Below are 17,177 nucleotides of genomic sequence, written 5' to 3'. Positions count from 1 at the left end.
GGCTCATCACACACAAGGAAGAACAGTCTACTGGCAATAAAATGCTGGGTCTAACTCATTTTTGTAAAAAATTTGAGTTGGGCCCTTCTTCCACTCAGGTATTCAATTGTCAAGTTGCAACATATGGCATGTATGAAACCAATTTGGGTAGTGGACATGGTCAGTGTGATGTAGTCTCTACCTCCTCTATATGATGCATACTGCACTACAGCACAGGATCAAATGTCCAACAACTAGAAAAGACAATAATAGAAATAATTACTATGTCAAAATTTGAGTGTACTTTTCATATTTTCTTTGTCCATTGTTTTTATCAATGTTATCAGCAGATGCATCACAGGAAGAAGGTAGTAGTATTCAGGCTCTTATTTACTGGGCATTCTGGAATTCTATTTCTATTTTAGCACATGACTTTACCTGTTAAATCCTCTAGTTGAAGGCTACTTAGATTCAGATTAAAATTGTGGTTCAGGGTACTCGTCACACTGTAGAATGATTTATGATACTCATCTGTGTAATGTAGATGGGTTGCCGTATTTTCATGAGACAGATGGTTAAGGTGATAGCTAGCTGGTGCATTTAAATTTCATACTAGAAAAGAACAGTTTAACCATCCCAAAGTGTTAACAATTGAAATTTAGGCAAAACAAGTGTACAAATATGCAACGGTCTGATCCAAACCACTGGACTATCAGGAGATCTGAAACCTGTAGCTAACAGAGGGACAGTCAGTGTATGCAACACATGCTATTTTTAGAAAGATTCAATAATTTCCTTTGCTAGTTTAGTCATCTTTGCTAATTATTCAGAATGATTTTCCTCTCTCTCTGCTCTCCCTTTGGCTTTTAGCAACATATTTTTTAAAATCACTGTTTTATCCTTCTTTTTTGCTTTTTTTCCCCATTTTATTATTATGTTTGGCAAACTGCTGTTAAAAGCCCACACAAAACAAATTAATGTTGCCTGGACAAAATGGATGTTGATGGAGACTTAGCAGCTCACAATATGTGACCTGCTACCATGAAATGAGGGTAACATCGCAAGTCGGGAATTTTGAGACTTTTCAACTGTTGAGTTGATGTTCTTTGCTTGAAGACACCTGTATTGGAAGTGGTATGTCCTTTGTGAATGGGGACAGAATTGAATACAGCATATTATGTCTCCATTCACAAAGGACAGACCACTGACTATACACATGTCTTCAAAGAACAGCAACTCAACAATTGGATGGTCTCAACACCACCAACTTGCGATTTTATGCTCATTCTGTGGGAACAAGTCACATGGGGGTAATTGCAAATAATATGTTCTCACACCGGCAACCCATATTCACCTGATATGAGTGAAAGGTAAATGGACGAGTTGATTGGGGGAAAGTGTGTGGAGGAAATTGTTACAGACTATACTGGGATATAGTATCATAATCATGGATAGCAGAGGGCAATTATGAGTAGGTAATTTGAATAAGTACTCAATAACCTGGTTGACAAGGGGATTTGAGTTGGGGAAATGTTAAGGATATAATATCATTATATGAGTTTGTAAATTAGTGTAACCTGGTAGATTCAAATTCTTCAAACCTATAAGTTTCCACAGGCACTGGCCCTAGACCCCATGCCAGGGGCCCTGTCAAACCCACATTATTGTACTCGGCACTGTTTCGCTTGGCACATTTTGGGATGATTTTCACAACTTTGCCCACCTGGGCTCGTAGGCCTGGCTGCTATCATTTTCTTTTGGACAAAGGGATCTTTGGTGATGAGGTAACTTGGAAGTTGTTAGTGTTTATGTCTACTAACTTGTTGAGTACCTTAAAAAGCCTAAGTCATGGAAACCTATAGAGGCCGTCAGCGTGACGTCATATGCCGCCATCTTGTGGGTACAGGCTGCGATGGTCATTCGATGTCCATGCGTGAACATCTAAATCACCGTGGTGATGCGTGATAACAACAGCGTGGCAAGCTGCGCCCTGCAGCGTAGTGTCCGGCGCAGAATCCAGCGTATCATTTGTACCCACAAGATGGCGAAAGGCTGACGGCCTCTATTGTTTGATCATAATTAATTTTATGGAAATCCACTCAATCTGCTTGTCCTTGATATTTAACTTGCAATTTTAACTAAAAACGTTGTTCTTGGTTTGATTTTGCTGTTTTAGAAGCTCAAGTTATCAATGAACATCGTAAGGAGCCGCCTATACCACACGCACCAGCAGATGATGACGTCAAAGCCAAACCACTAGCAAAAGTAAGTTACTGACCAAACAAAATGTGTGATTGTACAGAAGCATTATTTTTCTCACTTTAAATTTGGAATAACTTCCAGTTGATGTAGTTGGAAACATCTTTAATTTTGGAATGCAAACCTTCAGAGATTGTCAGTAGTGACTGCTCACATTATGGTGTCATAATGTGATATATAATAAAAACTTGTGTGATAATAAAATGTAAATAAAAAAGTATGGACAGTCTCACCTTATGGCACCCGTGATGTCATACAAGCCATGTAGTGGAGCTGTACACAATTGTAATAGTTGTGTATATTCCTTAACTAGGGGTCAACTTATCTTAATGATGTCATGGGTGGCAAAACACAAGAATTGCTAAAGTGTGGATGTATGTATGAACACCTAGGCTTACACCACTTGTGATGTCATACAAGCAAGCCACTTAGTAAAGCTGTACACTAGTCAGTGGCGTACCGTGGCTGCCCCAACCCTGGGGGCTGAAGAAAATTCAATTTTGCCGCCCTTCCTCAACAGCCGAAAAGGTTGACCCAATTTTTTTCTCGGTCGTTTGAAAAAGTGAAGCGCAAAAAAAAAAAAAAGGGTTTCAGGCGATAGCGCCCTAAAAGCAGCACATTATAGTAACATTTTTTCAAAAAATGTTATGCTTTATCAAATTTTCAGCCCTTTTTATTTACTAATTCTTTTTGCCGCCCCTTCTTTGTTGCCGCCTTCTTCTTCCGCCGCCCTTCATTTTGGCCGCCCCTGCTTTTTACCCCAGGGGCTGGCGCCCAAAGCCCCCCCAAAATACGCAGCATAATGCTGGCGTCACAGTGGGCAAAACACAAGGTTGCAAAAGTATGGACTTATGAACATGCTTTTATCCTACCTGAATTTTAAATGTCAGATTTTGTCATCAAATTGACCTTTTCGGTAAACTCCATAAGCCTTTGCGAGTACACCTGAGGTGTTGACATTTGACGTCACGCCGATCTGCGCTGATGCGCACATCGTTTATCGAACATCGTTACTGCGCATTGCAATTCGGCGTGACGTCAAATGACAACATCTCAGGGGTCCTTGCAAAGGTATATGGGATTTACCGATAAGGTCAATTGCTTTCATGTTATTCATTTTTTCGGCTGTTCCAAAAATGCAAAAATCAGAAGTTTTGTGAATGTCAGGGTTTTCTGCTTCATCTGCTTGATCCTCCTTTTAAATCCACTATTTTTATTTTTTTGCAGGATGCATTTGAGGAAGACAATGATGACACTGGCAACGAGGCAAGGCAGGAACAGGAAGGTGATGTTGAAAGGGATATAGATAGAGAGCAGGAAAAGAACAAGAAAATAGAACATCTTGCACCAGGTTAGTTTTGTTTCCTCCCATCCCTGCTCACTCTATTTCTCTTACCCTCTTCATCTTCATATCTTTTTTTTTTCTCCCCTTCCCTCTTTCTCCCTGATCCCACCTGTCTCATTTCCTTTCTTATTGTAAGTGATAATATACTTGGAAAATTAATTTTTGACTACAAAAACAAGGTTTGAATAAAATGGGAAAACCCTAAGTGGTATATGAGATTTTATTTCACATTTTGAAATTAGAAAAGGCAATGTGAAATGTGCAGATTGTATGTATTGTTTTCTGGGGACTCACTTTTTTGTCTTCTTTGTAACGGAATTATCTTTTTTTTGATGGCTAGAGCAAGTGAAACAAAACAATAGAACATCAAGAAATCTGTCAAAAAAGCTGGAAAAAAGAAACCTGCATAAGGCAAAAAAAAAAATTGTCTCATGTCCCATGGGAGTTTGAAATCTAATGAAATCTATTTTTTATTTTATCAATAAATCAGGTGTTCAGGGGGGTTACCCCCTTGAAAACTCACCGGTTTCAGACTTGGTATTGTGATGGTATATGGTGGCCTCATGTGGTGTATAGGTTTGTGGGGCCACCTTAATTATGAACCACATAATTCTAGTTTGCAAATAAAATAAAAATAGTGAAATAAAATTTTATTTTTTGAACGTTTTCACCAACAGAAATCCAATTTGCGCAGGGGACATGAGACAAAACATTTTTTGTTTGTTTTTGGTCTAACTGCAAATTTTGTATAGCTATGCATGCAGTTTGTTTTCTTGTGGACAATTATGTAAATTGTCTCCATTTCACTTATATTTAAATAGTTGATGGTGATGAGAGTAACAGGGATAAAGAAGAAAAGGAAGAGGAGAAAGATCCAAAGGCCAGGGAGGATGAGAAGGAAGACGAACCACACAAGGTATAGTAGATAATCTTATTGTCTGTCTAATGACTATTAATTGTAGGGTTGGTGAGAACTTTGTATGTTCAGATATTGTTTTCTCATGGACGTCCCCACATGCAAGTGTATTAATAATTTTAAGTTCTTGTAATGTTACTGGCATGTTGAGTTCAAATAAGAATAAAGATGTCTTGTTTACCCCTCTCTACTTAATACAAGTTCAAGTTTATTTCACCATCATCATATCATATATACACGGCAACAAAATATTAAAAAGAGGATGGTAGGCCAATCAAAAGATCAAAGTTTGAAAGATGTGATTGCCCTCAGTGCAAAAAAAACAAATAGACGCCTACAGAGAGAAGACAAGGACGGGGGTGCAAATGGCAGACTGATAAGACTAGTGCAGACAGACAGACAATGATGTTTGCAATGGCATATAAAAAAAGTCAATTGAGAAATATATGCATGTTAACTTGCAGTACAATGATACAATATTATGATACATGGCATTTGTGAATACATGTATAAAAAAATCAAGTGTATAATTAAAATATGGTTAGCTTATTGGTATGGTGTGACATGGTCATTATGCAGAGCAAGTGTGGAAAAAAAACTGAAGCACTATATTACAAGGATCAATTGTGATGACTTCACTTCTAACAGTTACATCATTAATGTGACATGGTCAAAACCTAACAGCTGTCATGGTATGGCACTATAAGGCCCAAAGTGGATGACACCTGCAGGCTACAATGTTTTAAATCAAAAGTTGTGAAAAGATCAACTTTGTGTTTCACAGTGGCATAGATTTCTTTTTGACATTGGGAGGATGGAGTTGAAGATAATTTCTTGATGTATAGTGAATACAGCACCTTTTGGCAATAGAATGTAGGTTATGGTACAAATGCGCACGAAACCCGGGGAAATTGTTGCCATATTGCAGCTAAACTGGTGAAATATGGTGGAAAAGCAGAATACATGCGTGTGAAAATTTGCCCTTTTTAGGCTAAAATGGCCAAATATAAGGTTAATTTGGTCGGAAATCCACAAACAGGCGTCAACATTGAGGGGATGATTGTATGGGCCATTCCCCCTATCAAAATATTGGGGGGGGGATTTACCCCCTGGGATCTACGGTTATGGTGTTTCATGGTGCTATTCAAATGTGTTTTGGTCAACAGAAAGCAGACGACGATGAAACCAATCTGGACAAGATGGTAGAAGACAAGGTGATTGAACAAGAGCATCGCCAGGAAGAACAGGATAAACAACTCAAAGAAATTAAGGCAAGTTTTGCAGCTTGGTACCAAAATAACTACACTTTTTATCGATACTTATTAGGCAGGATATCTTGCGTAAAAGTATGCCCTTTGTGTGACAACATAAGCAAAAAGTCAGTTAACCCTGACACCCATAAATACCACAAAATACCATGATGAAAACCACTGCGCATGTGTGAACCCCAGGGTCTGCGATGACGCAATCACCCTAGTGCTATATGCTCACAACATCGCTGCCGCGGGCAGTTTAACCCGTGTGGCTACCGCTCGATAGCAAAAAGCAGGGTTGGGTGTTAGGGTTAATATATGTATTTCGAAAATGAAAGGATACACTCATAAGAAAGTAATTCTACACTGAAGTTTTCTGTATTGTTATGATAAGAAATATTCTGCCCATTTTAGTACTGATAGAAGTGTAGTTAGAAATGCCCCCCCCCAAAAAAAAACACCCAACAAATCAAAGATGCCAATAGTATAGTATATGGGACTGAACTGTCGTTAAAAAGCAACCTGTCCAATGGACTGCAAAGTTAGATCATCTCCAAGGTGTGTGGAGGAATTACAATGAGTGTTTATTTGCCAACAGAAGGACACAGAAGATGAAAGCCTGGAAAAAATTGTACAAGACAAAGTTGTCGAGCAGGAGTTAAAGCAGGGTGAACAAGATAAACAACTCAAAGAACTGAAGGTAAGGTTGACATGAAGAGTGCATGGTATGGGTAGCATGGATAGTGCAACCCTTGGAAACAGGTGATGCTGGTTTGGAGAATGTCTTTGTATCAATGTAATGTAGAAGGCATGATGATTGGCAGTGCAGCAGGCAACAGATGAGGGTGAAAGATTAGGTAAGATTGGAGGAGATCTGAATTTGTGATGCTGGTCTGGAATAACACCCTCTTGGTAATATAGAAAGCATGGTGTTTAACAGTGCAACTGGCTGTAGATGAAGGTGGAAGAACCACATTGGCCACGATTCACAACTACTGTGTTTGCAAAATTCCTGACTGATTTGAGGGCTAACTGAAAATCGGAAACATCATACATGATTTGCACTTTGCATTCATGTATGTAAAGGTGGAAAAAACTACACTACTCAAAATAATTAGAGGATCAGACTTATTTATTAGCATTTTTTCTAAAACAACAGTATAGGGCCTAATATTGTAAATCATGCGAGTGTTATTTAGTTCAATAATTTTAGGCAACAGAGCACTCACTTGCATTACCGGGTACTGGAGTCACATGACACCAAAAACACTTTACGAGAACAGAAGAGAATGCATACAAATCAAGATTGGCTGTTTCTGATCCTTAAAATATTTTGAGTAGTGTATAAGATTACCAACATTATTTCCACATAATATGGGAACAACCTGATGGCTGTTTTGCAAAGATTCTTGATCATTCATATGTCCGATTCATCAAGCATCAAACCTTGTTAAATCAAATGTGCAGGCCTCAGGATTTGTAACTAAAAATATGTGGCTTTGTTTGACATAAGCTGAGCAAGTCATTAAGATTTAACAAAAAGTAATCCATGGTCATTTGAATACCCACTGTGAATGTAGCATGAGCATTGCATTGACGGTTTTGATGTGATGCCCCAAATGAGTCAGGAATTCAGGCAAACACGGTATGTACCTATAGACAGGTAATGTATGGTGTGCCTCTTGTTTGGATGATTGAGGGATAGCATTATTCTGACTGATGGAGCATGGCAAGAGACTGCAGACAGAGCATCATGATGTCAAAGATTTGGCAATCATCAGCGGTATAAAAAGGTGACAAATGACATGCAGTGTTTGTTTGTTAACAGAAGGAAACAGCAGACCAGGCCAGTCTTGAAAAGATTAATGAAGTCTTAGAACAGGAACAACGGCAGGAAGAACACGATAAAGAGATCAAAGAAATCAAGGTGAGGTCATCAAAATGTGCTTGAAATCCCTGTGTGTGCTTGCAGGGAAGTAGAAACATATGTCATGGGATACATCCTTGATATATGGATGTTTACTTCAGCATCTACTGCGTGATTTCTTGTCATTGCCAGCCATTCTTTGGTGTGTTGGATTATACTACAGTAGACTACATAACAAGTTAACTATACCTGCTCATTAATGCAGTTTACCCATTTGATGTTCTTTCTCTACCTATGAAAGAAGTAGCCCATTTACAATCTCAAGTAGTTTGCTTTATAGCGAGTTTGTTTGCTGGTATAGAGATAGAAGCACATATCAAATGATACATTGGTGTATCACTACTCAGGTGTTGGTATATGCTTAAAAAAAATTGTTTGATTGGCGTAACCCGACCGACCCTAAAAATATGCCCGACCCTAGACTTTTTTTCTTATTTTTTTGCAAAAAATGAATAAAAAAATCAAAAAAAGATTAAAATAAAATTTTCAGCTTAAAATGTGTGTGTAAAAAAAATTGCCGACCGACCTACCCTAATTTTTTTTTTTTCATGTTACGCCAATCAAACAATTTTTTTTAGGCCTAATGTTGGGTGTGGTGGATAGTTTTCTATAACAGTAGAACACAATCAAGTTTAGCAAGACAACCTTATTGCAGTGTACCATCCTCTTAGAGTAATTTTCCTTTCCTAATCTTTGTCTATCTCCTCGCAAAGGATGGTATCATGTAGTAATTTTTTAGTTAGCAAATTTTTCTTGCTACATTAGGCAAAAAAAATAGGTTTGTCTCTGAACCTTTTGGCTAAAAAGCCATGTGCTATGCTTTTTTTCTTTTGAAAAACAGGTATGTCCTATGCGATTTTTTTTTTTCAATCCTTTTAGGGCTTTTTATTTAGCAAGAACGCCACCCCAAGTTACATGCCTTACGAAAACGTAGTTCTAATCTAACTATTCTAACCGTCACTTCCTAAACCCCTAACCTATGCTAACTAAATCCTAACCCAGACCTAAAACTAACAATATGCTAAATAATTAAAACCCTTAATAATTCAAACCGTTAATTATTCAAACCCTTAAAAAATGCAGTTCTGAAAAATCACGATCACAATACATGGCGCGCCGTGGCATGACAATGCAATGTTGTGGGTAATGTCAATGATGCAAAATTCAGCACCCCAAATGTTGATGGGTGGCACTAATTTACCACTATTTTAACCTGCATTAAACCATCACCTTAAGTAAGGAGTACAAAATGTTGACTTTCATGTGTTGAGGAAACTCTAATATGTGACCATCCACGACGAAACGCTCGTAAAGTCGGCCCCTGGTCAAATTTGTTTTCTTCCGTGTTTAGAAAATATATATCATAAGCTTTACAATGATATATCATTTGACTTCAAATGATATCCAGAAACGGAGTGATGGCTGTTAAACTTTGCTCCTTCAGTAAAAGGGTACATTATTTTGGTGCTACATTATTTCTCTTTTTCCACATTGCTGGTATCAAATATCAAATGGTCATAAATGTCCTCTCATTGTTAATTGTTGGTTCACCCACCACTTGAACAGGATTTAGCCAAAGCAAACAAAGACTAAAACTATTTACTTATTGTCTTATTCTAGACATAAGTATAAGCTTATTATCCTCTTCAACAATGGGATTAAAGATTGGTGTTTGACAGGACTAAAATGAGAAACATGTAGGACAAACATTAGGTACATATGAATACAACCTTTATGCACACTTTGCACTGTAACTCGAAATACAATTTGCCGACTTTATGAGCGGTTTGTGATGGATGGTCACATATTTACTCGGCATGACATGCAAATTAGTTAAATGACGATCTTTTCTCTACTATGCCGATATGAAATCGAGCAGTAAAATTTTCCCAGTGATGGTTTTCTATACTAGGCAGAGATCTATATTGTCCCGCTATTTCGTTCGCAGAGCCGTTACTTGCATGATGTTTCAACAGATCGGTATTCAGAGCGAACGATGTGATACAGTTCATTTAGTATTTATTTTTGATTTATTTTGTCTGAAATGATCGTAAATTGTTTTGTGCCCAATTTTCTTGGAAACAACAGTGATTTTATCATTAAAAAAAATGCACTGCCGCTTTGTGCTACAAGCTAAATCTCATTTTAAATGCTATGCGCATGGGGTCCTGAGACAAACCTTTTTTTTTTAGCCTTAGTGGAACCAATGTGGACATCCATACACCTCAAATGACAAAACCAGGGTTATATTGCCATTTTGTTCTCAAAGGTCCTGCCACCCCATGGTCTACAGTAAGTGTAAAATTTCACAATTATCCTATCGGGTTGTATATTTATATACACTACAAGATTCCTATTGCGGCCCCCTGCACAGTTACACCATCGCCAAGGTACCTGACTGGTACACACACAGTACATACAAAGTACATTATGCTGCAACTGCACAGGACCCACCAGCAGTGGTACTGCACTGGTACTACCTGGTACTTTCCTGGCACTGCACAGTACCAACCAAATACTTGTACAGGCGGCCGTAGTTGGAATCTGGTACTGTACCTCTAATTGTTCCTCTTATAAAATAGCAAATATCAACATTTTTTTACTCAAAAGTCAAATTTTCAAATTGCTCTGATTTCATGGAAATTTGTCTCAAACTACTCCTTTTGACAAAATAAATACCAAAACAATTTATTTGATGGCCTTTGACCTAGGGGACCCATGGGGGATAGACAAAGTGGTACCTACTTTTGTAGATAGAGGTATTTCAAAGAAACAATTGTGCCAGAAATATAGCAAAAATATATACACCAAAAACAGAACACATGTAGTAAGGACCATTTTTTAGGGTACTATCTTGTAAAATGTCTGTCTTAAAAAGAAGTACCTGATTTACTGTACTTTTTCAAGTAGTTTGCCCTTATAGCTCTGATATGGTAAGTAGATGTAGTTGGGAAAAAGGCAGACTTACTGTTATAGGTGGCATATAGCTGGGCATCAGGTGTTCATTTGGGATTTTAATAAACTTGTAACCTTCATTGTTCCGCAATGCAGAGATCCCAAGTTGGAATAATTGACTTAACCTATTTTGCTAATAGAGGCCCTGCATGAAATTATCGATTGGCTCCAAACAAAGGATTTGAACCGGTGTCCTTCATCGTAGTTATGGCGGAGTGCAGTCCATTCAATCAAATGTTGTCATCAACCTATTTGATCGTAGTGCAGGGTTCTGTGTGTGAGACGAACTGTCATGGTAGATTGCAATCATGCTTTTGTTGAATGCATTTGAATAGTCCGCCATATTTACGGGATGATACGTCACATGCAAGGCCTCTATTGGATTCTGTTTAGAATTGGGGTATTGGAACTTCCATTGACTAACAACTTAACTTTGTGAAATTTATATTTTATTCATAAGTAATTACAGATTATGTATTTTTTTCACAAATTATTGGAATTAAGCTTGACGTAGTATTACTGGAGCATGTTAAGGTTTGTTAACTTAAAGAACTTCGCCAGAAGATTGCATTTTTATTTTCAGTTCTGGGTTTGATCTTTATGGCAAAAAAATTATGTGGAAGTTTTGAATTGTTTTTGCAATTGAGTAAATATTGACGTTGCAAGTACAATTTTTTAAATAAATTTATAGCTACTTTTCTACTTGCTGAACTCACAAAGCCACAACTTTGCTAAATTCTGCATTTCTGCAAATCTTGTAATTCTGCCATTATATTTTATGTGAATAATGCCCACAGATTTTTAAAAATAACCAATGCAGCGCAAGTGGGTTAAGTCCCAGTAGGTTGTATTATGGTGTAATGTGCTATTAACTGCTTGTAACAAATCACACAGGGTTTTTAAGATATCATGACTATTCTTTGAAAAATATGCTTAACATGAAGTTATAAAGTGTACAGTGAGCGTATGGTAGCAATTCCATCTCATGCACGTCATGGAACAATTGACCCTTATTAACAGATTAGGCTGGACTTTGCCCATTTGCACTGGATCTGATGCATCTGATGTACAAGCCCCAAAGGGGAAGTGCATTAGATGAGTCACCATCTCAGCACAAGTGCATTACTTTGTTCAATTTCTCAAACAACAAGTAATAAAGTTTTAAACTATTTTATACACAAGGAAAAACTCCTATGATTTTTGCTATTTTTAAAAACAAAATATCCATCAAAATTTTTAACTTATGAGCAAATATAAATGCATCCATCTCCAAGGAAAATGAATCAATCATAGTTAAAAGTTAGTTAAAGTTAAAAGTTAAATCCTTCCCAAGCCTTTTGGCCCATTGGGCGGTGCCTATCTCCATTTCATAACCCTAGGCCACATGTCTGCAAGCAGAAAAGCTACAGTGGGGGGTTAGTCCACTTGTAGCCATGTGTTTAACTTTCCCTACTCCATTCTTTCAATGCCGAACGCCTGGCAAGAAGGCAGTAGGTACCATTTTTAAAGCCTTTGGTATGGCCCAGCCGGGGTTCGAACCCGCGACCTCCCGATCGTGAGGCGGACGCTCTAACCACTAGGCCACCACGCCGGTATGCAAACAAGTTCACAAGCACTGTGGGTAGTATGTTGTGTGCAATTTAGACACAATTTATACACTCTGCATTTTTTAACAGCTTTTCTGATTTGCAGCTATATGTAGGAGTGTATGAATTGTCCATAATGATCCAAAAACAGTGGCCAAATTATCTGCTTATCTACAAAAATATGTTTTTGTTCACAATCTTTTTCATGATTACAGGGTGTCCATGAAAGAACTGTACCATCAGAGTTTAATTTTAGCATTAAAACACTCCAAAATGAAATTTTCAGACTATACAGTTCTTTCTGTGACACCTTGTTTTACTGTAAAAAACAGGAAATTTTCGCACAATTATTTTCTAGCACTTTGCCAACTGGCTCCCTTGGTTTTTAAATTTGTGATTCTAAATTTCCTTATATTGACCTACCGTATTTCGTCAAATAGTCGCCCCCCCTCAAATAAACGCCCCCACCATTTTTTTCAACCAAGATGTTTCAAAAATGCCAATATTTCCATGCTATCTTGTGTAGTAAGCTTACCAAGTTGCCCACATGGTCGATAATAGCGTCAATAATTGGCAAAAATCTGGATTGGAAACCCGGAAGTGAACCAGAAGTCAGTGTTTCTAGTTCATAGTTCGTCATTTTAGCGTGAGTTTTAAGTTTACCTAATGATTTTAACTGGAATTATCGTTCTAAAATTGACCTTGAATAAACGCCCCCTTGGGGAAAATGTAATGCCCCCGGGGGCGTTTATTTGATGAAATACGGTATTTTTTAATTGAAAGGGCTTAAAAATTATTCAGTTTTGTCAGATAAGCAAAGACTATTTAAAAATAGTACAAATTCACATTTAAGTTGCTGATTTTGAAGTAGACTGTGCAACGATTTAAAATTACTTGGTACTCTAGGTCGGTAAACATGAGTAAGATTTAATCTTTCCCTAGAAAAGGACTTCTCCAGGGAAAGATTAAATCTTACTCAAGACCATGCAACGATTGTGTTGAAAAGGACTTCTCCAGGGAAAGATTAAATCTTACTCAAGACCATGCAACGATTGTGTTATGAAATTCAATTTATGCACTATTAGTGTTCCCTTGTGACATGACTGGTCATACTAGCTTGTTGTACATGTATAACTGGACTTGATGAAAGTATCTGCTCTCTTTTTCTTAGTTTCATGTGCATTAAAGCCTTAATGTACGATTTCCGTCAAATTTTGATTTTGTTATTCTTTATTCAAAATGTTGAAATAATATTAGTAATATCTGACAAGAAGGGTTGTTGTCCATTTTAGGTTGAAATAACAAGGTAAAGTGAAAGAAATCCGACTGGTTATTTTGGCCATTTAACACACAGTTCTATGGGAGGACATATATATGTCGAACTTTGCTCTGTTGACTTACAAAGACAACAAATGTAGCCGATTCCATTTCGGTGCAAGTTGGGACGTGTGTAAACATTACAAATATGCAAAAAAAACAGGTTTGAAAAAAATTAACCAATTTCATATTATAAGATTGTACATTATGGCTTTAAGCATGGGGCATGTAATGTGCATTATATCACTATTCTGTGATTGGTAACTATGCAATCTGATCTTGCCGACTCTCTCTCTGACAGGTTAACATTGGTTTGCTCAAATTTTCAAGGTTTTGATCACAGAGAAAAGGACCTTGAACAGCAATATAAGATGGTTTCAGAAGATTCATGGAGCCAATAATATGTTACATTTATGGAAGGTTTATTACTCATTAAGGTTTACACAATTTCATTTTATGTATGATCTTTTACAGGAAAAACAAGACAAACAAGAAGAGATCATCAAGCTTCAAGCAGAAGAATTAGACAGGCTCCGAATTCAACATGAAGAAGAACAGAAGGAGAAAGAGAAAGAAAAACTAGAAAAGGAAAGAGAGGAGAGAGAGAAACTACTAAAAGAGAAGGAAGAAGCTGAAAGGAAAGCCAAACAAGATGCGTTGCTGCAGCAACAGGAGGAACTACAGAGGAAGCAGCAGGAACTGCAGAAGCAACAAGAACAGCAGCAGCAGCAGCAACAGCAACAGCAACTTCCAGCAGGTGGATTCCAAGGACAAGGAGGTCTTGGTCAGGATCAGTTCCAGCAACCGGTATGTATACCATAAAATCATAATTATTAGGACTGTCAATTCCAAGCAGATAAATTGTATAATAGAGTTTGATTGTTTGGTTTATAAGAAATTGAAAATTATAACTCAATCAAGTATTTTACATTGTGGAAAACCTAAATGGATTGTTACACATTTAGACTACGAAATTTGGTTGAAGACTGAAATCAAACATCTATTAGAAAGTATGTTCAGTGCAGTTCAATCTCTTCAAAAGGAGAGTTTTATTTAGGCCAAAAAAAAAAGTTGTTTGCTTGCCCTCGTCGACCGACCGTCTCGGCAGTCCCGACCGTAGAACTTTTTTATTTGAAAAAGCTTTTTTTGCGATTTTCCCAAAATGGCATGTATTTTTAAATCTGAAAAAGCGATGATTTAAAAAAGCGTGGTAAAATACCGTATCCTGCATGCTTACGTGTCCGGCTGTACCTGACTGTCGTGTTCCGTAATTTCGTATACCACCTCAGCGTCTAAGCTCTAATACAATTTGCTCTCCACCTGCACATTTCGGACAGCGCATCTAGGGATGAGTTTATTTACAGACAAAATATAACCGTGCATATCGTGCAAGAATGGATACAATATAGCAGATGTTAAAATATGGTAAAAGTAGATACAATTTGAAAACAGTTGTACCAGATACTCATTTCTTGTTTATAAATATTTAGATTCATGATATTTGTTTGTATCGACTAGGAAGTAACATTGCACTATTTTTTTCAACATGTTTGTTGAGGCTACTTTTATTAAGAGCACAAATCGCTCAGTATAAATATGATTTCACTTGAAACATGGCGGACACAACAGTAGCGCTAGCTGTACAGGTGAAGAAAGGGACCGAACACGCTGATTAATATGATAGTTTTGAAAAGCAGAAAACACTACATGTAGGAGAATTGTACACTTCATTAAACGTAGGCCTACATGTAGAAGAGCTACAATTGTTTAAGGTGCAAGTGGCGAGCACAGATGCTGGACCATGGCGTGATGTTGCTGCTACGGAAATGCTTGAACCATTAATTGCATTCGGTATTCGCCATGTCTGTTTCTGGGAAACGGAAAGAAAAACAAAAAAACAAAAAACTTCCCGACCGACCGACCGACCCAATTTTTAAAATCCATTCGAGGGCAAGCAAACAATTTTTTTTTTGGCCTTATAGTAATTTAAGTCCACTGGTCCATACCACATACATACTATATTAAGGTTGGTCTGAACCCTGGATTTATGGAAACTTTCGGGCCTCATAACTGCTAAATTGTTGGTCTAAAGTATATATATAAAAGTATACATATTTAGAATGGCAAAGACTTGATTATAAGTTCATCTGTGAGGTCAAATTTGGACCAAAATGCTCATTTTTGGCCCAAAATCGTGCAACGTAAAAAAAAAATTCTTGGGCCAAAAATTTTTTTTATTAATTTTTAAAAACTAGATAAAAATATCCAGGAGCCGTTTTTTCATTTTTTTGAATTTCGACCAACTTCGAGAAATTTGCACCAAAAATGGTCAAAAATGCTGAATTTTCAAAAAAATCATAAGAAAGCCCAATTTTCGCCACAAAATCTGATTGGACAATTGCATGATTTTGGGTGTCGTCTATCAGGCGGTAGACGACCCCACGTCATCATGAGTGTTGATAACATGTAACACGATCATAGAGGTGCGAGTATGTATCGCGTTGTATGCGTAGACGCAGTGCTGAATACTCGCACACGCTAGCAGTACGCGCAACAAATGATGAGAAGTTGATTTTATGAAAAAGGGAGTTTTTATGACGTTAACTTAAGTTTTGCTTTAAAATATAGTTTACAGTTATTAAAATAATATTTAACTGACTAAGAATGAGAATAAACGATAGGAATTTTTATTTTGACTATCCTCTACCTATGATGGACGACAGGCAGGTCCAATATTTTTATCGTAGTGGATACCGGCTGCGCTGGCATCCACTACTCAAAATATTGGACCTGCCTGTCTATCACATGGTAGAGGATAGTCAAAATAAAAATTCCTATCGTTTATTCTCTAAGTATATAATAACTTGCATCTCTTATAGGTTGGTGGTGGTATTGGAATGGAACCAGTGAACCAAGTACCTCAACATGTACCCCAAGATGGTTTTGCTGGTGACTTAGGTCTACAGCAGCAACAACAGCAACAGCAGCAACAATTCCAGCCAGGTCTTGGAGATGGAATGGGTGGAGGTTTACAGCAACAACCTGTCTTGGATGGAGGTGTGCTTCAACAGCAGCAGCAGATGCCAATTGTCGGGCAACAACCAGCTGCAATTCAGGTACTGTAAAACAAGTTAATTTGGCGAGCAATTTAATTTCGCGAGCACCTCCAATTCTCGAAATTAAATTGCCGCGAAATTACATTTGTGAAAATACACTTGTAACTGGTGCCGAATTTGACAACCCAACTCAACCAATTAAACCATAATATCGTAATGTTATGGCATAAATTATTATTTGTTAGTCATTTACCTTGTAGCATCATTAACATTACTTTGTTTATCATGACAATGAAAGATCATATAAATTCCCAAAAACATAAAACTTGCTGGAGGATTGATTTGCTTGTGTTGATACATTCACTGCTTTGAAAAATAGTGACTCTGAAATCTTATGCTTTCTCTCGCATCATTTGTGTAAAAATAACTTCTGAATGTTTTTAAATATTTTTTTCACACCTTAGAAATGATAAAAATATTATTTTTTAGTGTTGTAGGATGAAAAAATAAAGTTTTAAAATTATGTTTCCCAGATGTACAAAGGCATGGTGGGATTATCCAAAATGGCAGCCTCCATTGTAAAA

General features: G+C 37.3%; 1 protein-coding gene and 1 non-coding gene across 9 annotated transcripts in view; one reads left to right on the top strand and one right to left on the bottom strand.

The window, feature by feature from the left end:
* LOC140148436 (uncharacterized) overlaps nucleotides 1-17,177 on the top strand; it is a 47,702-nt gene that overhangs the window by 23,026 nt on the left and 7,499 nt on the right. For 4 of the 8 annotated variants that reach the window (XM_072170387.1, XM_072170395.1, XM_072170420.1 and 1 more), the window contains exons 14-21: nucleotides 2,156-2,244; nucleotides 3,466-3,589; nucleotides 4,405-4,499; nucleotides 5,666-5,770; nucleotides 6,351-6,452; nucleotides 7,581-7,679; nucleotides 14,012-14,344; nucleotides 16,417-16,653. In XM_072170387.1, coding sequence (XP_072026488.1) covers nucleotides 2,156-2,244; nucleotides 3,466-3,589; nucleotides 4,405-4,499; nucleotides 5,666-5,770; nucleotides 6,351-6,452; nucleotides 7,581-7,679; nucleotides 14,012-14,344; nucleotides 16,417-16,653 — 1,184 coding nt within the window. The remainder of the gene's footprint in view (nucleotides 1-2,155; nucleotides 2,245-3,465; nucleotides 3,590-4,404; nucleotides 4,500-5,665; nucleotides 5,771-6,350; nucleotides 6,453-7,580; nucleotides 7,680-14,011; nucleotides 14,345-16,416; nucleotides 16,654-17,177) is intronic. The other 4 variants (XM_072170412.1, XM_072170402.1, XM_072170431.1 and 1 more) reach the window with 4 other exon arrangements.
* On the bottom strand, nucleotides 12,153-12,225 carry Trnav-cac (transfer RNA valine (anticodon CAC)). The gene has a single exon. It is a non-coding gene; the product is annotated as a tRNA-Val (tRNA).

Source organism: Amphiura filiformis, chromosome 1, assembly GCF_039555335.1.
Source record: "Amphiura filiformis chromosome 1, Afil_fr2py, whole genome shotgun sequence".
Taxonomy (NCBI): domain Eukaryota; kingdom Metazoa; phylum Echinodermata; class Ophiuroidea; order Amphilepidida; family Amphiuridae; genus Amphiura; species Amphiura filiformis.
This window is presented reverse-complemented; position numbering and strand designations above follow the sequence as displayed.